Source organism: Sinohyriopsis cumingii, unplaced genomic scaffold (genome assembly GCF_028554795.1).
Source record: "Sinohyriopsis cumingii isolate HCF-2022 unplaced genomic scaffold, ASM2855479v2 utg000426l, whole genome shotgun sequence".
Classification (NCBI taxonomy): domain Eukaryota; kingdom Metazoa; phylum Mollusca; class Bivalvia; order Unionida; family Unionidae; genus Sinohyriopsis; species Sinohyriopsis cumingii.
Genome location: NW_028315897.1, coordinates 2898120 through 2922502, shown reverse-complemented (window position 1 = coordinate 2922502; position 24383 = coordinate 2898120). Strand labels below are relative to the sequence as shown.

General features: G+C 34.0%; 1 protein-coding gene across 5 annotated transcripts in view; it reads left to right on the top strand.

Annotated features, from left to right (window-relative positions):
- LOC149774077 (E3 ubiquitin-protein ligase TRIM56-like) overlaps positions 1 to 24383 on the top strand; it is a 106062-nt gene that overhangs the window by 54843 nt on the left and 26836 nt on the right. For 3 of the 5 annotated variants that reach the window (XM_089945802.1, XM_089945806.1, XM_089945803.1), the window contains 2 exons: positions 16459 to 16482; positions 22061 to 22084. The exons of the other annotated variants lie outside the window; for them this stretch is intronic. In XM_089945802.1, coding sequence (XP_089801928.1) covers positions 16459 to 16482; positions 22061 to 22084 — 48 coding nt within the window. The remainder of the gene's footprint in view (positions 1 to 16458; positions 16483 to 22060; positions 22085 to 24383) is intronic. 5 annotated transcript variants of the gene reach the window in all.

Sequence of the window (24383 nt, the reverse complement as noted above, 5' to 3'; positions counted from 1 at the left end):
TTACAATCAGGTCATATTTTCGCTTATGTAGTAAACCTTATTTCAAGATAATATAAATGTACTAATCCGTATGTAATGTCCATCCATCAAAAGAGGTTATATAATGAATTAATTGAATAGGGCAAATATATATCCTGACCTTGTTTGTCATTTTCATATACCAAACTGTACATCAAAACAATGATGGTAGTCAGGCCTTGTATAAGAAACAAGACTGTCATGGTTATAAACTGCAGCTTTAATCAATGTTTCTTTATCATTGAATCACTTGTGTTTTGATTGAAAAGAAATCAAGAGTGTACTCCTTTCTCCGTTCCTTAGTCAACTGGTAAGACCTAGCTCGGCCATTAAAAAAAACAAAATATATTTAGATTGCACGTGAAGATAATATGATATATATTCAGAAATATTAGGGTGATTATATTTTTATTAACTGTTTCAGCTTTATATACATATCTTCATAAGGCAATTATTGTTGACACTTTCAAGTTGATATTTCTCAAACCATTAACTTTCAAATCCTTGAAAGTCTAATCTTCTCCTGGAAAACTGGAGCATATATGAATCAAATTAGATTTCCTTGATATGATATATTCATCTCTGAATGATGCTTAGTTATTCCACATAGTAAGGGACTGATCGAGGTATTTACTTACCTTTGGGACATTGCGCTTCATATTTGATAGCTCATTGTGTATATATACAATGCACTCATACTACTCTTTCTCAATTGTTATCTTACGTATATGCAAGATAATATCAATATTGAACATGTATCACTTTTAGCTCTAACAAACTGAATAAAGTGTTCACTTAATTTATACATGATGCTGAAAAATGAAAGTATATGTGTAGGTGATAAAAAGAGCAAGGACATTAAAGATATAAGGCAAAGTGTAGGAGGTCAAGTAATGTGGAGCAAATATGAATAGATTATGCATTACATTGTTTTGTTAGAAATGTCAATGTGCTGCCCTAACATTTTATGATTGATATGTATGGCTAATATGGAATACTCAAAAATACATTACCTGTTGTAATTTAGTGTACTGATGGTAGTCTCTCAGGATCTCTTAAACATGTATAAATTTAGCATGTACATGTCATTTAGTTAGAATACGTCCATAAATTATATCTTCTTTTTCATCTTTATATGGTATCCTGAGAATTTTTAATTCATACTCTATGGAGATTTAAACCCAGGCTTGTGGGCCTCGATTTAAATATATGTAGAGTACGAATTAAAAATTATCTAACCTGTATGATAGTATTATTTGTATTCAGGTTCAGGGGCAGGTACCCTTGCCAGGGTTTATACAGAATGTGTCTAATTATGTCCTATGTCCAATAACCTATATATGGTTAAAGTAAAAGTTATACCTGGTCACGCATGCATTCAATATAGATTATTTCAGTAACGGGTGTCATAATTGTTTTGTCATGCATACCTTTAGATAGCAATTATTCACCTTATTTGGATCCTCATACATCAATATTCTTTTGGAAAGTCATATTACATACCTCGAGAAGCAACTACAGCAAAGTATATGTTAAAGTACTCTGACATATTTGGACATTAAACAAACAGGACAAAAAACAAACAAGATATTAAAATGGGAGTGATTGCTCACTAGACTGACATATGCAACTAGCCAATGAAAGCAGTTGACTAGGAAATCTCAGTCAATAGGATGCTTTCTTTATAATTTTTTTGTCCAAATTTGTTGATATACAAAAATAGTTATTTCATGGCTTCTCTACATTAAAGTTAACATTTCTCTAACAATAGAGTTATGCCTATATTACTGAAATGTGACAATGTAAATGAGAATATACTTCATTAGTCGAAGACTTGGTGTGAAACATAAATTTTTAAATTTAGTATGCAAACATTGTCTCATATTATATATTACATACAGATATTGTACATAAGAAACAATTTAAATCTTGTCTTCTCTCTAAACATTATTTTCGTGACCCATGTTTGTATCAAATTTGTGTCAGATACCTGTGTACAAACAAACACCAGCCACTTCTTCAACAAATCTTTGACTGACAGGTACAGAAACTAAAACTATGCAAAAGTAAATACTAAATGAAAATCCTTGATATTAGGCAATGTTGAACATTGGTATTTGTTAATGGTGGAATTATATACAAAACTATTCTCAGGGTGTGAATCATCATTATCTGAGCACTAGGACAATTAACATTTTTACTTGGCACAGTGTGTATCTCATGAGAAGAAGAGGACACGCTGTTTTTGTGAACCTTGAGGGCACAAAGACTATTAGTATCAACAATCAGTGATCATAACTCAATCAAATAATGATGTAGTATGCATTCTTTTGAGACCTTGTCCATATAACATTGCGTATAAAATTTAGTTGAAATCAATAGGACCAAGCAAAAGTTGTCATCAGACAGAGTTTTGTACTAACTAAAAATTGGATACAGTTTAAAGAAGCGTTGATTGTTTTATCATCAAGCAGATACATATTATGGGACAAATATAGTGTTTCACGGGGTTGACCAAAGCGTAAGCTAGTAGGTCAGATAAAGTAAGATGACTGCTTTACAGTGTTTATCTGATGACAAGCCAAGATTAATAATAGATAACCAATCTCTCCTTTACAAAAAAAACAAAAAACAAACAACCTGGCACATAGTTAATGAAGATATTGTTTCTAAAATCAATTCCACCCCAACCTTTTCAGATTTATTCAGCTGGCTGAGTTAACCACCACAACCCATTCAGAATTATTCAGCTGATTGCTTTGCCCATGCCAACACATTCACAGAGTTATTAAGTTGGCAGCTTTAACCACTACAACCGATTCAGATTTTTTTCAGCCGTCTGCATTGGGCAATCCAACCTATTTAAAGAGTTATTCAGTTGGCTGCCTTGATTGCCAACCTATTCAGATTTATTCAGCTGGCTGCCTTGACCACCCCAACCTATGCACATATTTATTCAGTTGGCTTGCCTTGTCCACACCAACCTAGAACCATAGTTATTCAGCTGCCTACCTTGACCACACCAAGCTACATGTATCCAGACTTGTTCAGCTGGCTGCCATCAGCACCCCAACTTATTCACAGGGTTATTCAGCTGGTTGCCATGACCCTTCCAACCTATTCAGAATGGGTCAGTTGGATGTTTTGTCCACACAAACCTGTTCACAGTGTTTTCCAGATGGATGCCTGATATTATCATGGAATAAATATGGCATAATTGTATTCAAGCTGTGTTTCTGTCCTATGCATTTGAAAGAGCCAGATAAATGCATTACGACTTCAATCAGCTAATTACTCTGGAAACCTGTGACATCTATAGCGCAGCCATAAATTCTATTCATCAATGAGCCATTATAGCACTGCTCAAACAACTGAATATTCACCTCCTGGATACAATGGTGAAACTGTATGATCCCAACATCATCAGATTTGGAACGTTTTATATGATCTGTAGTTGGATTTAAGCCTGAAAGATTAATATATTTACTTATCTGGCATCGAAGGTATTGCAAGTATTATCAAGTAAGCAGAAGATCTTTGTCACATAAATCATTTTGTTTAACATTAAAGGCAGCAAAGACTGTGCATATGGACCTGGTTTGTGAGTTTCCCATGTAAGGGCTGTAAGGACTGCAAATGGGCTGAGATATCAAAAATACCCATAATGTGAGAGAGCATGGAATCTATTTGCTGAAAAAATTCTTCTTTTGCAAAGATTTCTTGGAAATAATACACAAACTGTACATACATGCATAAATACACATACACACAAACACAAACACATACATACATACATACATACATGCATACATACATACATACATACATACATGCATGCATACATACATACATACATACATACATACATACATACATACATACATACATACATACCTCGGATGCAGGAGATCATGGGTTCATTCCCCGGCCGAGTCATACCAGAGACATACAAAGATGACACTAACAGCTGCCTCGCTTGGCGCTCAGCATTCAGAGGGTAATGTTAGGACTGGTCGGCCTGGTGTCCGGATAATATGACTAGGTGGGACAAAATGCTACATGTCTTCTTCATGATGTCCCAGTGCTAGACATTAGTATAAACTGACACACTGTAGACATCATAGTGATATGACTGAAATTTGTTTTAAAGCTACATTACAAATCCAAGTCACACACACACACCCTCATACATGCATACAATTTATATTGTTTAATTCAATAGTTAATACTATCAAAACAGTATGTCTCTACTTTGCAGTATGATTCATTTGTACAGCTGATCATGGTGAAATCAACAACTGAACTGCTCAAATTTGATTGGTTCACTGAGATTTGAAGGTCAGAATAGGGCTGCTTCTGTAAAATAGTAAGATTGAACTGTTCGAGATTTTTCTGAATCAGATATATTTTTATTTTAAACACCGAACAGGATATATTTAGTGAATATAGCAGTTTCATGTGGATTTTTATGTACTTGTGCTAGCATTCATAAGATGTATTTAGAAAGAACATGGTATTCATTGATAATATATTGAGAGATAACATGTGATTCATTGATACTATATTGAGAGAGAACATGTGATTCATTGATAATATATTGAGAGATAACATGTGATTCATTGATAATATATTGAGAGATAACATGTGATTTATTGATAATATATTGAGAGTTCACATGTGATTCATTGATAATATACTGAGAGAACACGTGATTCATTGATAATATACTGAGAGATAACATGTGATTCATTGATAATATATTGAGAGATAACATGTGATTCGTTGATAATATATTGAGAGAGAACACGTGATTCATTGATAATATACTGAGAGTTATATATATATATATATATATATATATATATATATATATATATATATATATATATATATATATATATTGGTACATTAAGTGATGGCAGGGGAGGGTTTATTATGTTTACATTATCTGTATCCAGACAGATATGGTAGTTGGGTGCTTTAATAGATCATCTGTACAATCACAGTACCTGTAAGGCTAATTTAGGGCAATCGAACTGTACAATCTATGTACCTGTAAGGATAATTTAGGACAGTCATACTGTACAATCTAGGTACTTGTAAGGCTAATGTAGGACAGTCATAATGTACAATCTAGATACCTGTAAGAGAAATTTAGGGCAGTCAAACTGTACATTCTAGATACCTGTAAGAAAAACTTAGGGCAGAAAAACTGTAAAATCTAGATATATGTAAGACAAATTGTGGGCAGTCAGACTGTACAATCTAGGTACCTGTAATGCAAATTTTTGACATTCAAACTATAAAATCCGGGTACATGTAAGGCAAATATAGGATAGTCATACTGAACAACTATGGCACATGCATGGTAAAATTTGGACAGTCAAATTTCAGTAACTACTCTTGTATAAATCTTGATACCCATTATAGTACTCCCTCATTATAACACTGTTTGTGAGATCCATGCCAAGAATACTGCAGGCTAATTGTGAGGTCACCTTATATTGATATATTATTAATACACGTAGAACAAGATAAAATGTAAAATGGAAGGGCATAATAGCTCTGCAAAAATAAGTAGAGAAGCTGATAAAGTAACAAATTTGAATATAAAAGCATAATTTTCAAAGCAATGTTAAAATGAAAACATGCATTTGATTCTGAATCTAAAAAAAACAAGAATATTTAATTGAAATGTATTTTCAGATCTTGAAATCCATATAGTTGTAAAGTATACTAAGAGCGTAATAATGTAGCAAAGTTTTTATCAGTAGACATAATATAATAATGCCTTCATTAGTGCTTGACTTCCTGATTAATGCTTGATTCTCTAATTAGTACTTGACCAAATCAATAACCTGTGGTATAAGTATATGTTATACATATACTCGCATAGAAAAAATACTTACAATCCTACATATCCGACCCATTCAACATATTACAGCGTCCATCTTATCTTTCATGTCTATCATATTATTTACCATTTGCTCTGCTGGATATCAAGTCCAACATTTTACATGTGGTGTCAATAATTTCCTCAAATAATAATAATAATAATAATAATAATAATCAGAATAATGATAATCAGAATAGTAAAAGGGCACTGATCAGTTAATTAATTTGCTGTCATCGTCCCTTTTTTTTAGCAACAATAGTCTGCATGAATTGACTCAGGCAAGGTTAATTTTATTCAGGTATACCATCTCTAATAACACCATCTCATACCAGTAATGTGAAAATACAATGAGAAACACAGTTACTGAACCTAGCCAAATATAAATGTGATAATAGAGAATAAACAGACTTTTAGCAAGAGAGATAACTATAGCAATCAAACAACAACATTTACCTCCCTTCTCTTTTGTAGATGTGTTTTCACCACTCTATATGGATTATTATAACGAGTTATAGCCACTGCATGTGATTTAAATTGAAAAATATACAATATGTAATTATAATAGGTAATCATATATTATAGGTGAAAGAAACTGTACAGTATGTACTTATAATTGTATGTGGTATGAATTAAAGAAACGGTCCAACATGTAATTATAATTATCAACCATGTGAAAGATTATGATTGTTTACACTAGGTATGATAATAAATGAACTGGTATGAACAGAGTTTAGCAGCATATCAGCACAATACTGGCTATATATTACCACTCATAGGTTAAGTTTTAAAAATGCCATGATAAAAAAATACAAAGAAGTTAAGAAGAAAAACTCTTGCAAACATCATGTCCTACAGGATGAAGAATAATATGTAAATTTGTTAAAATGCTTTAAATGTTATACAAAAGTTAAATACATATACATGTTTAAAAAGACAAACAATATTATGATGGTACCTCATAGATCTTCTTAACTGAGTCCACATCTCAAAATTAAACAAAATCAGATCTTTAAATGAGAATTTCTAGACGTTGACAGACACAGTCAAAGTCCATAATTGTGCATCTGATGAAGTATCTGCAGGTACAAAATTTGTTTTCTGAACTAATGACACTTTAAGCTGATTATTTGCTATAACATCCGATTCCCTTTGAGGCCACCAAGGCAGCCAACCTGGGCTGGCTAAGGGCATGTATTAAATCCATGACTTTTGGATTACAGGTCTAACACTCTACCAAATGAGCCACCATGAGCCACCGTGGCTCTGTCTGCAAGTACAGTGGGACATGTGTTAGACAAATAGGCAGGTGATGGATACATGCAGTGTGGGGATAAGGTGTGCTAGATGGACAAGTATAGAATGGGTGGAAAAGTATGTTAGATGGAAAAGAACAAAGTGTGGAAAAATGTATTACACATATGGACAAGTACATAGTGGGGAAAATTGTGTTAGACAGATGGACAAGTAAATGGATGAATAATGAATGAATAAATGGAGAAAGTGATGAATGGAAATATGAATAGAATATGCCTTGGTTTCAATAAAAATTGGACTAAGATTGAAACTGAATGGGTTACCATAATAGGATTAAGTGAAAAGATTAAAACACACTGTATGTAAATGAAATATTTATGATAAAGAAGAATACGAGTCTATACAAACCCTCACCATAAATATTAATGTATCAATGAAATTGAAAAAATAAATATAATAGTAAGCAAACAACAACAACCAAACATGAATACTCTAATAAGACTTAAAACTTGGACACAATATGCATTGCTTTACAAACCCTGACAATAACTCAAAATATGAAGTTATACTCTGCCATGAACACTGTAGTTATTCTAATAAAGGCCCTTCTAATAAATGCACCTTCTCCAATTTTTCTCCACAAAAAAATTCCTATATTATTGAGGTATTAAATCCACACTTATTAATTATGGTATGTCCAAATAACTAACAACAGCGCAGTTGTATTCCAATGACAGTTATAAAAATCAAAATTTAATTTACAATCGTTTTCAGTCAAACAGCAATATTCTGTATTAAACACCCCTGCTTAGGAACTGCACACACACACACCAGCCGGGAATCTGTTATTATAACCACAATACATGCTAAACACCAAATTGTATGATATTGATGTTATTATATACAACTAATGAGTTTTGTTCTATTCATCACAGAGAGAATATGTTATATACAAATAAATGCTGAACTTGTACATCATGTTGAGACATTCAAGCTATGAATACTATTGCAAAAGAATCTTGTAATACTACAAACAGTTCTAGTATCAAGATCTCGGTATAATTATTTCCACATATAGCATGTACATGCTGTACATAAAAAGAAAAACACATGGAAAACCCAAGGGTAATGTACCCATGCACATCATGAAATATAGGTATCTCATTCCAAATGATCTACAACAATATTCATCTATAACGCAGTTATTATTAGTCAAGGTAAACAAAGTTAAAGGTATATTAGATATTGCTGTATACAGTAAAAAAATCCAATACATATACTCATTTGAATGCATCAGCAAGTTAGTTTCATGCCCATCTCATTACATGCTAATTTAAAGGGATATTTTGAAGAAGAACAGTTTAAGGACAAAGCTAGAAAAAAGGATTAACAAATTGTATCTACAATTTCCATGTGAGTTCACCATTACCTGTTCCAATGGAACTTTTCTTGGACTCATTTGTGTAGTAGCAAGGAAACGTAACAACATGCTTTGTCTTCTGACCTCAAATAATAAACACAGAACACTTCTGTAAATGCTTTATTACATTTTGTCAGAATGAATGAGACTTAGTTTGATTTGGCTCAGAGATATGTCTCACCCTGAAACCTCAACATATTTATATATAGCCGTGTACCAATTATCCAATGAGTTCCTTCCTGTAATTGTAACAAAACATATACCATATCAAATGAGCAATTTCCCTTTATTTGTACTGTAACATAGGCCATATGAAATGAGTTTTCCCATCATTGAGCCAATGCATACCTTTTCAGATGAAATTATTCTCTTCACTTGCAACAAACATATTTTATATTAAAATACTTATTTCCACCCACCTACAACAAAACATATACCGTATCAAGTGAATTGCTTCCCCTCGCTTGCAACAAAAAATGAATGTAGTATTGCCTTTATTATATACCTCCTCTTTAACACTACCTTAATACTTTGAGATTAACAGTTTTGCTGGAAGTCCAAAATTAATTTGATATTACAAAGGCTTGCTTCAGCGGCTATAAGTATAATGCCACCTAGATGTCAGGGAATACAAATAATTAGTTCCAGTCTAGATGTGTGATATGGCAGTACATTCCGAATATCAAAATCAAATGCCTAATCTACCATCTAGGTTTAAATGAGTATATAAAAAAGGGATATAAAACTGACTTACCTCATTTCATAGTTAACTTGGTTATGTGAAGTTGCAATCTGTATAGGTGTGGTTGCAAGCATACAGTTGATTGAATTCAGTGGCATGTAGCATGCAGCTTGCCTTACTTACAAGCACTGATTAGCCTGTCTTACTCACAAGCACTGACTAGCACGTCTTACTTATAAACACGGGTTAGTTTGTCTTACCAGCACTGGGTAGAATATATTACCATACTTAAAATCAGACGGTTGCATGCCTTACTTAGAAACACTAGTCAGCATGTCTTTTCTACAAGAACCGAGTAGCATGTCTTACAAGCACTGGTTAACATGCCTTACTTACAAACACTAGTTAACATGTCTTACGTACAAGCACTGGCTAGAATGTCTTACTTACAAACATTTCTTAACAAGTCTTACGTACAAGCACTGATAAAGCGTGCCTTACTTACAAACACTGGTTAGCATGTATTACTAACACAAACTGGTTAACATGTCTTACTTACAAGCACTGATTAGCATGTCTTACTTACAAGCACTAGTTAGCATGTCTTACAAACACTGGTTAGAATGTCTTTTTTACAAGTACGGATAATCATGTCTTACTTACAAGGACTGGTTAGGATGTCTTACTGACAAACACTGGTTAACATGGCCTATTTACAAACACCGGTGAGTAGGTCTTACCTACAAGTACTGATTAGCATGTCTTACCTACAATCAATGAATACAATGTCTTACTTTAACAAACACTTGTTAGCATGTATTACTTACAATATGTAACAAACTCTGGTTAGCATGTCTTACCTACAAGCACTGATTAGCATGTCTCAATTTAACAACCACTGGTTAATCTGTCTTACAAACACTGGTTAATATGACGTACTTATAAACACTGGTTAGAATGTCTTACCAGCACTGGTTATGATATTTTACCATACTTAAAGTCAGTAGTTAGCATGTCTTACTTAAATCACTGAACATAATACCTTGCTTTAGGAAGCAATCGTTATCATGTCTTCCTTACAAACACTGGTTAGCATGTCTTACATACAAACACTAGTTAGCATGTTTTACAAGGACTGATTAGCACGTTTTTCTTACAAGCACTGATTAGCATGTCTTCCTTTAACAAACACTGGCTGGCATGTCTTTCTTACAAACACTGGTTAGCATTGCTTATTGAAAAGAACTGGTTATCATGTCTTACTTTGACACACACTGAATATGTCTTACTTACAAACACTGGTTAGTGTGTCTTACTTGCAAACACTGGTTAACATGTCTTACTTACAAGCGCTGGGCAACATGTCTTACAAGCACTGCTTAGTATGTCTTACTAACATGCACTGATTAGCATGTCTTACTTACAAACACTGGTTAGCATGTCTTATTTAGAAACACTGGTTAACATGTCTTACTTATCAACACTGGTTAGCATGTTCTTACCATCACTCTTTAGAATGTATTTTCATACTTAAAATCAGTTGTTAACATGTCTTACTTAACAGCTCTGGTTAAACAGTCATTTAACAAACACTGCCTAACATGTGTTACTTGCAAGCACTGTTTAGCAATTTTTTTTTACAAGCAATGATTAGCATGTCTTACTTACAAACACTGGTTATCACGTCTTAATTACAAACACTGGTTATCATGTCTTACTTACAAGTACTGATTAGTATGTCTTACTTCCAAACACTGATTAGCATGTCTGATTTTATCAAACACTGAATAACATCTCTTTAACAAACACTGGTTAGCATGTCTTACGTACAAGAACTGGTTAGCATGTATAACCTACAAACAGTGATTAGAATGTCTTACTTACAAACACTGGTTAGCATGTCTTACTCACAAGCACTGACTAGCACAACTTACTTATACCCACTGGTTAGTTTGTCTTACCAGTACTGGGTAGAATATCTTACCATACTTAAAATCGGATGGTTGCATGCCATACTTAGAAACACTAGTCAGCATGTCTTTTCTACAAGAACCGAGTAGCATGTCTTACTTACAAGCACTGGTTAACATGCCTTACTTACAAACACTAGTTAGCATGTCTTATGTACAAGCACTGGCTAGAATGTCTTACTTACAAACACTTCTTAACATGTCTTACGTACAAGCACTGATAAAGCGTGCCTTACTTACAAACACTGGTTAGTGTGTATTATTAACAAAAACTGGTTAACATGTCTTACTTGCAAACACTGATTAGCATGCCTTGCTTACAAGCTCTAGTTAGCATGTCTTACAAACACTGGTTAGGATATCTTTTTTACAAGTACGGATAATCATGTCTTACTTACAAGGACTGGTTAGCATGTCTTACTTACAAACACTGGTTATCATGTCCTATTTACAAAACTGGTTAGTAGGTCTTACCTACAAGTACTGATTAGCATGTCTTACCTACAAACACTGAATACAATGTCTTACTTTAACAAACACTTGTTAGCATGTCTTACTTACAATATGTAACAAACTCTGGTTAGCATGTCTTACCTACAAGCACTGATTAGCATGTCTTAATTTAACAACCACTGGTCAATCTGTTTACAAACACTGGTTAACATGACGTACTTATAAACACTGGTTAGAATGTCTTACTAGCACTGGTTATGATATTTTACCATACGTAAAGTCAGTAGTTGGCATGTCTTACTTAAATCACTGAATATAATACCTTGCTTTAGGAAGCAATCGTTATCATGTCTTCCTTACAAACACTGGTTAGCATGTCTTACATACAAACACTAGTCAGCATGTTTTACAAGGACTGATTAGCACGTTTTTCTTACAAACACTGATTAGCATGTCTTCCTTTAACAAACACTGGCTGGCATGTCTTTCTTACAAACACTGGTTAGTATGTATTATTAACAAAAACTGGTTAACATGTCTTACTTGCAAACACTGATTAGCATGCCTTGCTTACAAGCTCTAGTTAGCATGTCTTACAAACACTGGTTAGGATATCTTTTTTACAAGTACGGATAATCATGTCTTACTTACAAGGACTGGTTAGCATGTCTTACTTACAAACACTGGCTACCATGTCCTATTTACAAAACTGGTTAGTAGGTCTTACCTACAAGTACTGATTAGCATGTCTTACCTACAAACACTGAATACAATGTCTTACTTTAACAAACACTTGTTAGCATGTCTTACTTACAATATGTAACAAACTCTGGTTAGCATGTCTTACCTACAAGCACTGATTAGCATGTCTTAATTTAACAACCACTGGTTAATCTGTCTTACAAACACTGGTTAACATGACGTACTTAGAAACACTGGTTAGAATGTCTTACCAGCACTGGTTATGATATTTTACCATACGTAAAGTCAGTAGTTAGCATGTCTTACTTAAATCACTGAATATAATACCTTGCTTTAGGAAGCAATCGTTATCATGTCTTCCTTACAAACACTGGTTAGCATGTCTTACATACAAACACTAGTTAGCATGTTTTACAAGGACTGATTAGCACGTTTTTCTTACAAGCACTGATTAGCATGTCTTCCTTTAACAAACACTGGCTGGCATGTCTTTCTTACAAACATTGGTTAGCATTGCTTATTGAAAAGAACTGGTTATCATGTCTTACTTTGACACACACTGAATATGTCTTTCTTACAAACACTGGTTAGTATGTCTTACTTATCAGTACTGATTAGGATGTCTTACCAGCACTGGTTATGATGTCTTACCATCCTTAATATCCGTGGTTAGCATGTCTTACTTACAAGCACTGGTTGGCATATCTTTCTTACAAACATTGTCTGCAAGAATGATTAAAATCAGTATGTTGCTGTAGTTAATCTCTCTTATTTACAATCAGTAGGTTGCAGCGGTTAGCATATCTGACCTACAATCAGTGCATGGCAGTGTTAATCATGTCTGATTTGCAATGAGTGGATTGTATTAGTTATCATGTCTGACTTACGATGAGTGGGTTGCAGCGGTTACCATGTCAGACTTTGGATTTGGATTTTTTAAACTTTGCTTTAACAATTTTCCAGTTATATTGGTACGATGTATGCAGTGTTGCAGTTTATAGTGATGTCTACTACTGGAGCATCATACCACATACATGTAGCCTGATGTCCCACCCTGTCACATTATCCTGACACCATGCCGACCAGTCATAACATTAATCTCTTAATGCTGAACGCCAAGCAAGGCACCTGTTAGTACCATTTTTATAACTCTTTGTTATGACTCGGCTGGGAATCAAACCCTTCCCCATCCGAGGTGGACGCTCTAACCGTTTAAAGGCGAAAAGAGTGAAAGAATAAAGGACAAATTGAAACAAATATATGTTTGATAATGAGATGTCTAATATATTTGTTCTAGTAATAATCAGCACCAGGCTGTACTTTTTCATAAACCATTTGGAGTATTGTATTGCGGAAGACTTTGCATCTCCTTGATTTTTGTCTCTTCAGTGTATTGAAAAGACAGAAAATGTGAAATCTAGAGCTTTAAATACGAGAGCACCATATTATAGATTAGATAAAATCACCACTATACTTGAATAATCGTTTCAAGTCATGACGTACAGCGTATTCCCATTTGCGAATAAGAGCCTGCGTTTCTGCTATTGTTTTGAGCTCAAATAAGCGAATTGTATTGCACTGTGTCAAATATCAGAGTGATCATATCATTTCAGGAACAGAGAGCGATAAAGAATAAGTATTAATAAATATGTTTGAGTAAATACGTACACATCATAATTTTTTTCAGAAACTTATTATATCATTGCTAAAAGATATTCGGAAAATATAAGATATTCTACTACGAACCATAACGTTATGAGTATATGTATAATGCAGTGCACCTGTGTTCCTATTTAGGCTCACATGTCTTTATTATATTGTATGTACCGTTTGAAGGGGCAACGAGAGCAAGTAAAAGAAAACACAGACTCTAGTATTGGGTGTCCGGCTTGTGTTCCTTTATTATGACCATATAACCAACAGAGCAATGTACCAGTTATAAGAGACATTGCTGCTCACCGAAAATATGTTTGTATATAGTTTGCATCTAAGTTGTTAGTCAGTGCATGTGAGTAAGACATATTAGCTAAACATTTAAAATTATTTTATGGCGGAAAACACTGTGCTTGGTGCATTGCTATTTCTTCAAAATGATGAAACGACAGAAAGTTTGAATTAGGATATTTAAATACGAGACACTTCTCCTCTGTTCAAGCAATGACGTGCCTTATATTTACATTTACGAATATGTGAATGCATGTCTGTCCTATATTTAGGGAGAAAATAAATGAAGTTTATATTACGGTTGCTAATGTCACATTAATTATATTCTTTCAGGAAGAATAGGGAGAAAAAACGACAGAGTAATTATTGATATCTAATTTTTTTCATATTTCTACAGAACACATACAGGAAAGCAATCCTAAACCAATCTAAATGTGAAACACAAAGTTCAATAAAATTTACTGAATGATATGGTGGGACTCAAAATCATGAGACGTCCTCAACAAATTGCATGGTCGTAGATACATTCATATTCAGATCTGAAGCATACAGCTTCAAAGCACATCAAGCAAAAATTAATATGGTGACAATTGACCTATCTATACATGTTAACTGTCCAAAATATATATATATTTGATAGCAAATATGCAAATATGCTGAAACGTAAGCAGTGCAGTCTAGCCTACATCGTCCAGTATTCATACTCCACCCCTCTACTATATTTATGGCAAAACTTGTCATTGCTGAAAGTTTGCTTAATGACAAATTGAGGAAAATCTGTTTGAGCTTCTGAAAATGTATTAAATATCTCTGCTGACCTATCCGTTATCTCAAGGTTTTCATGGACACTTTTCCTAAATACCTTACGTGAATGTCATGAAATTTTGCAAACACACTTGTCCATTGAGATAATTGATCCTTGATGAACATGGTACCTCTCGAACATCCAATATTGCCGTCGCAGTGGCAAAAAGCTTGTGATCGCTATTCCTGCTGATCAAATGGTCGTAAGAACTTGGATTTTTCCTATATATGTTGTTGAGTATATTTTATTTGTATTGCGTACCTGATCTTTGTCTTGATGGTGATTAAACATTGTGAATATCTTTTTGCCATGATTGCAGCTAGTAAACAATATGTTTATTATTATTTGAGTTTAATAGTTAGTGGAATTTTGCATCAGTCACTTTATAGTACGGTTACTCACATTGTAATGCAGGTTAAACAAAATGATTTTAAATATTGATTCATATCAGTATTTGGGTATCAGCATTTACTAATGTGTTAAGATAAATTTTTAAAACTATTATTTATTTAAATTATTAAATGGAAATACAAGGTACTCATCGACATTTTGGACAAAAACACTACCATGGGACTATTAAAATTATTCGATACCTCTGTTCAACCAGAAAGTGCAGATTTGAAGATTGGTCATTGTATTTGCCATAGTAACCAGAAAGTTTCATGAGATGATTATAATTATTGAAAATGTTTGCTTGTTTGTGTCTGGACCTATACTTATTCACATTGTTCCAACGGAATTTGAAGCTACGTATTAACGTTGTAGCTCATTATTCCGTATCCCTTTCGGCTAAGGAGAAGACCGAAAAGTTTTAATTTATTAAAAACTGCTTTTGTGGTTACGCATTTCAAATGAATCGCCGAAGTTTATAGTATTATATTCTGTTTGAAATACATGAAAGGACTTTAAGTGCCATAGCTAACCTGTAGCCGTATGTGTGTAAATGTATATTCAGTTTATCAATGTACATATACTGTAACACTATACAATTTATTATACAATCTATAGTTTAAAGGTTGTACCACATGCTGTTAGCGAGAATATCATGCGTTTATACTTTGTGGTTATATTTTAATAACAACATTTTACCTAAACAACTAGATGCAATTCACATCAGAAACCTTTGCAGCGCGTTGTTCGTTTATCTCAGCATGATACAATAAAGAAAGAAAATTTAAAATTCAGAGACTAAAACACGAGAAAATCCCGACAGTGTTTTTTCTTGTTTATTGCTTATTTATCCGTTCAGGTAATGCATTTGCAAATATGTGCACCATCACCACGTCTAATTTCACATTTATTTTATACTTTCAGGAAGAAAAAGCGAGAAAAGAACGAGTGAGTATTAATATCCCTGATTTTATCCAATACGTACAAAATTTATACTTTTTAGCGCTTTAGACGCAACATATAATGACACTATGTCAGGTCACATTGGGCTATCTACCTTTAAAAGTACAATGTATTTATGGTGGAACTTCCATTCAACTATACATCATCAATAATAAATGCTGTATCGTGTACACTGTAGCAACATATCTAGGTCAATGCTAATAACAAAATACAATGTTTCCCCTTACTTTTATTTTGCATGGTCAATTTCAGACATAGCAAAGAAAACCTATCCGAGGGAGTAAAATGTATGCATTACCTCTGGTGGTCAATTCCATAGCTCAAGGTTTTCATGGATACCTTTCCTAAAGTACTTAAACACATTTATCTGTTGAGCTAAATGATCTATGATGACCATGGTGCCGCTTGGACATCCAACATAGCCGATGCAGTGGTAAACTATGTTGATGGCTTCTCCTGCTGAACATATGGTCATATTTAATTTATATAGCGTTCCTGATTTTTGCCCCGATTGTGATTAAGTTTAGCCATAATTATAACTAGTAAACAAGAAGCGTATTCAAATATGAGTTCAAGACTTAGTGGAATTTTCTATCAGAAGTTTTTTTAATCCACAACAATCTATTGTTCTAAAGTATCGGCATAAATATATAAATGGAGGTTAAGTTAAAGAAATTTTAAATGCCTATTCATATATATGTTTGTGAATCAGAATTTACTACTGTGTTCATATAAAATTCTATACTAATTATTTTGTTTAATTATTCATTGCAAAGACAAGATAGCAATTGAAGGTTTGGACAAAGAAAAACTATTTTGGCTCTGGTGAGATTTAATTCAACAAGAGCTTGTATTGCATTATTGTGGTGCATCACGACATTCAATAATTTTGGTACGTTAGGAATTTCAAGACACTCTGAATATCATAACATGCAAGATTATTGAAATTGATTACGGAACATTCTGTATTTTATATTTGTGATAGAGCATTTAGTATTATTTGGGATTTAATTGATACTAATGTAAGTATCTCTTAAATGTTCACCATATATTATAAAGTGTTTGTTGAACTTTTCATAAATTGTTGCTTTTGCTTCCCTTCTTACGTTCAATGGATAAATAAACGTCTTATAATTTCCTAAATCCACTTAGTTTTAAAGAAATGGCATGTCATTTAGGACTGCTGTAGGTTTGAAAACAAACAATGTAATAAAGTCAGTAGCTATTCGAAATGATTTTATGTCAAAGACATCATGGTCACAGTTTTTCACTGAAAACAATGCATAGTTGGGTCACCAAAACCTCTATCTGATTTTATTTTGGAGCAGTATGGACCATTCATTTTGATAAGCTCTATATCATTTATTGCTGATTCTGCCAAGCTTATCCCTATTAAATATTTTAAGAGACGCATAAGATGTTCTGATCTTTTGCAATCAGGTACCTTATCTTTAGCTGAGAAATCATCTTGCGAAAGTGTTCTTACTCTGAGTATAGAATGCTGATTTATTCTGCTGTTGAATTCTGCTAACCTAGCAGTCTGTTGCTTATATATAACTTGTTAACTGAATTACTGATTGAGTTTCTTCATCACTTCTACCCAATGCAACATTCGCTGATTCATATATCCCTAAACCTACATGTTGTCCTTGATATTATGACACACTCAAACTAATTCTTCTCATAAATATATCTAAATAAGTTTCAAATTATATAATATCCTCCCCTAAGATTATTTAAACATAATTTAAGTTGTATATACTGCAACTTCTACAATCTTTGTGATATGGAAGGGATACATGCATTTATTATATGCTCAACTTTTTCTCCGTTAATATTACATAATCAGAATCGTTCGGTATTTTTCGATATTGCACACCTTCATATTGCACTCACGTGCAGGACACGTGTGCCCAATAGTGTATTAGGAGCTACGTTGTAAACAAATCATGTACACTCGTGTAGCAGACGCTTTATGTTTTGGTTGATTAAATTTGTTTCTGAATGAAATAAAGCAGATCTTTCGTGGATGGCCACATACCAGCTACTTTGCTACATTCCGCGTTTACCTTTTCGTACAATGTTTTTTTTTTAATTTTTGCGATAGACGCCTGATTTCATAAAATTGGTGGGTACCTACACATAAAACGCAAGTTACACGGCATAATGTGTCACCTTTAGCTGTTAATAGGAATGGCAAAAACTATACTTAGAGTTTTACAGTTTTACATCCTGAATATCCTCAACGTAGAAGATACAAAAAATGCCAAAATATATTCATTGCAGATCAAATGGAAAAGTTGTTGCAATTCACATTTATTCACAATATGACTCCAATTTTCAATTTGAAGTAGACCAACACACAATATTCTTTCGAAAGTTATGTCTTGCGCGCGATTAAATTCAAATTGATCAGGGTGGAGTTAAATGCGCATTAATGATGCAGTTGTTGTGTAATCATGAATCTACGCTTGTGTATTTTGTTTGGAATACGGCACACATTCAGTTATTTTGTTTCATGTAGCATATTTTTGTTCACATAATTAAGCGTTAGGAAGAATAAACAAATGGTCATATAATAAATAGATTACGGCATTTTGTTGGGAAAATATAAACTCGTTTTGTCGGAAGGATATATTGCACCACCAAGGTCGTGCAATATCTCCATCCAAACAACTCGTTCCTATTTCCCCATAAAAATGCATTAACCTATACATGTAAAGAGAGAGAGAGAGAGAGAGAGAGAGAGAGATAGAGAGAGAGGCACTTACATATGTGGATATACAGAGCGTCCAATATTGAGACATCACTATGCATATATGGATGCATTAATGTTTGGTTGATTTCGGTGTATAGATAGACCGTATATTATATAGATGAACTGTACTGCATACTCATTAAGAGACGTTCAGGTGCATACACTTTTGTGATTTTATTAAAACAGCAGACGTAAGAAACGTATTTATACAATGAAGTTGTTCTCCTTCGTTTAGTGTCTAAACGTTCAGGACAAATGCAAATGCTTGTGTTGTCTCGATCGAAAATAATGAAACCGTTTCTTCATACGTCTGATGAAATTTTCAAATGGCAATTACCCTGCTGTTATGGGCATGATAACATATAGATAGCAAAACGAAAGAAAGAATAAAAAAGCGGTTTAAGAAAAATAAGCTTTGTTTTAATACCAATATGTCATACAGAAATACTAAGCATAATTTAAAATGGGTATTGAGTTTTTGATCCATGTTTTCTATTTTGTTATTCCTGTTGACATATTTCACACGTTTCTACATCGGACTAAACTTGCATTTCATGCTAATAGTGGTAAAATCAAACATTTGTAATAAGCTTTAAGGAAGGGTGCACACTTATTTGTATTATTCTGGTTGAACTGGTAGTGAAATGTTCTAGTTTGCTTTTTGTTTCCATTTTACTCTAATCGGAGTTCCTCTTTATAAAACTGTTTAAATTTAGATGTAGAAACAAATTGCAATGGGATCCGTAGTGAAAAGAGCGGAGAAAGTGGGCTGACAGACCAACGTGGACATATAATTAACTCTTGTCACTAACGAAATCCTGTCTCGGGAACAGCACGGGCAAATAAAAAATAAGTTCAGTCTGGGAGACTCCAAAGTGAAAAAACATGTGCCCAATCTCATGGATAAAAACAATTACTTTTGCATCATCGTCTACTCGAACAAGCTATCAAACACGGGTTTGTGTTCGATAAAATTAATCGCACTCTCGAGTCTCAACAATCCCCGTGGATGAAACCTACATCGACGTTAAAACGAAACAACATGAAATCTCCACCACATACTTCGGCAAAATTGTCTCCAAACTTACGAGCAGCAGCGTCTTCGTAAAAACCATAAAAAGACATTCGACATGGTGAATAGCGTCAAACGACGAGACAAACTGGTCGCCAATGAAGCCTACCAGCACACGAAAATCTTCAATAAATATCTCGTCGCCATCGAATCCAGGGAAAAACAATCTCAAACTCGATAAACACATCTACGTCGGAGCGGCCATTGACGATCTCTCCAAAATGGTCATTTACAAGTTTCATTATGATTTTATCAAAAACAATAACCTGCTAATGACCGATACAGAATTTGTAGCAACACCTGTTCGACCATGAAGAACTTTTCGATCTCAGCGACTATCCCACACATAGACCTTTCCACTGCGACGATAACAAAAATGTCCTAGGAAAGTTCAAAAACGAAAGCAATGGAACACCCATCCAAAATGTACTTCATAGCTCTTAACGATGGCACCGTCAAAAAATATGTCGTCGGTAAAATCGCTGGCGTCGATCACTACAGACAAGGACATCTACACTGTTACACCATGAGAACATTCCAGTACATCGACTTCACATCTCTACGCTACTCATTCATATAACATGCGTGCTCCATTGATGATAAACGATACTCCACCTATGGTATTCATAAATTCGCCATCAACCACACACATACACACACAAAAAACGATGATCAATATTATATACGCACTGACACTGAAAACACACACTCTCAGGCACAAACAAAACAAACAACTGATCCAGAAATCCACACACTCTAGTTGCATATATCAAGGTGGCATCGCTCAATTTTTCATTCAAACAAAAGTGTAAGAACCCCCATTACACTGATACTGTAGTTTTCTACGCTTGAGAGTGTGAATACGTTCTCAGTCACTTAGTGTACGCAGTGAGCTTTACCGACCAACGATAAATCGTACTCGTTTAAAAAATGCATGATATGCTATGTTACTTATTAATTAGTCGGTCCTTACTATTCCAAGCATTATTGAGATGTTGACAGAAAACTTTACCCAGATACATAATGTGACATATCGTGCTTGATATTGGTCAATTCTACAAGAAGGGAATGTAATTAGGTCATTTGTTCCGGAGTCTAGACTTTAAGTTTTTAAATGTGCACGCAATTTGGATGATTGATTAGCATTAATGTACGACGAGGATATTTTGTTATGTATAAGACAACTTGGTTTTTAGTTCCCACGTCATGGCCTCAACAGAAATTGTATATATTTGTAGTTTATGTGCCTGACCAGATTTTATTTTTTGAAAGTAAAGACACAACATTTAAATGTATGTTAGTTCGTTGTCACACAATGATTAGACGATGTGTTGCAATTTGATCAAAGAGTTCTTAGTCATGCAAGAGCAAATTTGTCGATAGTTTATTTTATTGTACATATTTGTAGCTTATGAGCGTGGCCAGATTGTATTGTTTGAAAGTAGGGACACAACGTTTAAATTAATGTTAGTTCGTGTGCTCAAAGATTTCATAGTCATGCAACAATAACTTTGTCGATGGTTTATTTTATTGCCACTCTCCTACGTTCGTACTGATAGTTTTGGGATTTTATAGCGAAATGTAAACTATGCATCATACTTTATATAATGTGGTCGCATCATACACTGGATCATCGTTTGTGAATGTGTGCATGCGTATATACTCCCTCTTTTGAGAGCAAATATTTGGGATATTTCATCTTGACTAATATCAAATTTATTCTGTTCTTTCAGGAAGAAAGAGAGAATAAAGAAAGAGTAAGTAAAATTATAGCTGCTTTCAGTAAATAAGTACAAATCATGCATTTACTAAGTGATTTCTAAGATGACAATATTTATGAAAAGTAGTTATTAGACAAATTGTCCTCATTTTTTTGCCATTTCCAAGGAAGGATTATTTTCAAACCCTTGTCTAGTTCATATTTTTTTCTATATCGCGCATGTATTGCTTTCGACGGAAAAACAAGCAGCATCGTTTGTTCAATAAATGCGTACAAACGGACATTTTAATATACTAATAAATTATACGTTTCTCTCACGATGTGCCTATAATGATATGACAGTGTCCCACCAACTGTCCGTCCTGTTTAAGGATTGACTGTCGGGTTCATAATTTTACAAGCAATGAGATGCTAATTAATGGTTTTCTTTTTCTAAATGTATAATGTTGCTAACATTGTCTGTTTTATCCCAAACGCCAAGGTCACAGGAAGGAAAATGTAATCATGAAACTGGTTTCCTGTCAGGAATAAAATTTTAGAAATGCCGGAGACACTTTATTTTCTTTATATATTCAACAAAACGTCCCTGAAGCAACGATGAAGCCAAACATGACACATCTGCACTGTTTTTGTTGCTACGTGACCAATTAAAACATATTGGCATTTACCAAGGAGAAATGAGTTTATCTCTAGCAAAGACGTTGTGCAGTAACATTATTCCAATGAAACTGTCGAGTTAGTATAAAGCGTTAATGATTTAAACTATACGTTATTACTCTGGAGTATGTTCAATGAGATATTAAAACACACTGTGACATACACTACTCCAATATTGACCCAGTTGTCTAATTCTGCGTTTCAATCTGGCAGGCATGCATGGGTCAAGTTATTATGTGTCAAAAAATAAATAAATAACTGTATTAAATTATCCCAGCCATTGTCAAGCGTTTCACGCAAGGTTGTGCTAAATAAGAAGGTCAGCGCTATCTTGTATAAAGACTGCTTGGACAAGTGAAAGGGAGGTAATCTATGAAACTCAAACTGGTTTCCGAAAAGGGTACTCGCCTATATTAACATGTTTAGTCTTCAAACATGAAGTGTGACAGTTTATAATGATGGCTAGCACTGGGGCATCATGCCGCAGATATATAGCGTCATGACCCACCCAGTTACATTATCCTGACACCAAGCCAACCAGTCGTAACACTAAACTCTTAATGCTGAGCGCCTTGCGAAGTAGCTGCTGGTACCCTTTTTATAATTCTTTGATATGACTCGGCCGGGGCTCGAACCCGCGACCTGCCGCATACGAGGCGGACGCTCTAACCACTAGACCAACGGACTTTTCGTCAGGATTATTAAATCATTTATATCGTTTATTTCAAACAGTCACTGGCGGCCCCTAGTGGCGAAATGATCTAAAACGCTCACCGTTACGGATCACTGCCATCTCACCTCTGCATGGGCTCGCGTCTCGTGCTCGGCCAAATTGGGTATGTGAGAAAGCTTGACAGTAGCTTCTCGTGGGTTGGGGGTGGTTCTTTCCTGGGTTTCTCCTGCTTCTTCGTCTATTATTTATACTGGCCGTCATGTATAGCCTATCTTGCGCTGAAAAATGGCATTAAACCCTATAACAATAATATCAAATCAAACAGTCATTTTTTCCATCTGCTATTTTATCGAAGACCATTTTCTTGTTGTGATTCTAGATTGTGTTCCTTACAATACAAATTCTAATTTGAATAATGTGTGTACAGAACCATTACTATATACAGTAACCACAGAGCGTTTTTAATTTTATTTAATCATTTCATTTGTATTTAATCATTTTTTTATTTGAGCATTGACGTCTTCAAAGTGGAATCGTTTGTCCATTTGTTTATCCCTTCGGTACTAAAAACGTTTACTTTGATTTTAAACAAATGTCTATCAAATGACAGTAATACAGTTTAGCAGATATGTGGATAGTGTTTGCATTAGTGTTTTTGATTATCCTATAATGTTTGTAGCTACCATTGGACTTGGTGTCGTACTTATGTTGCCTATTTTATTTAAACATCGCGTGTATAATTAACTGCTGTCATCCATCTTGAGTTCACGGCTAATATATATATGTTATGTTTATTGATTATTTCGGTGGGAAAATTACAACGAATTCTCGTTAGAATCATGCAATTGTGAATAAGCTACACCAGCCATTATATATATATATATATATATATATATATATATATATATATATATATATATATATATATATATGTATATATATATATATATATATATAGAGAGAGAGAGAGAGAGAGAGAGAGAGAGAGGAAAACGCGACGTGCCTA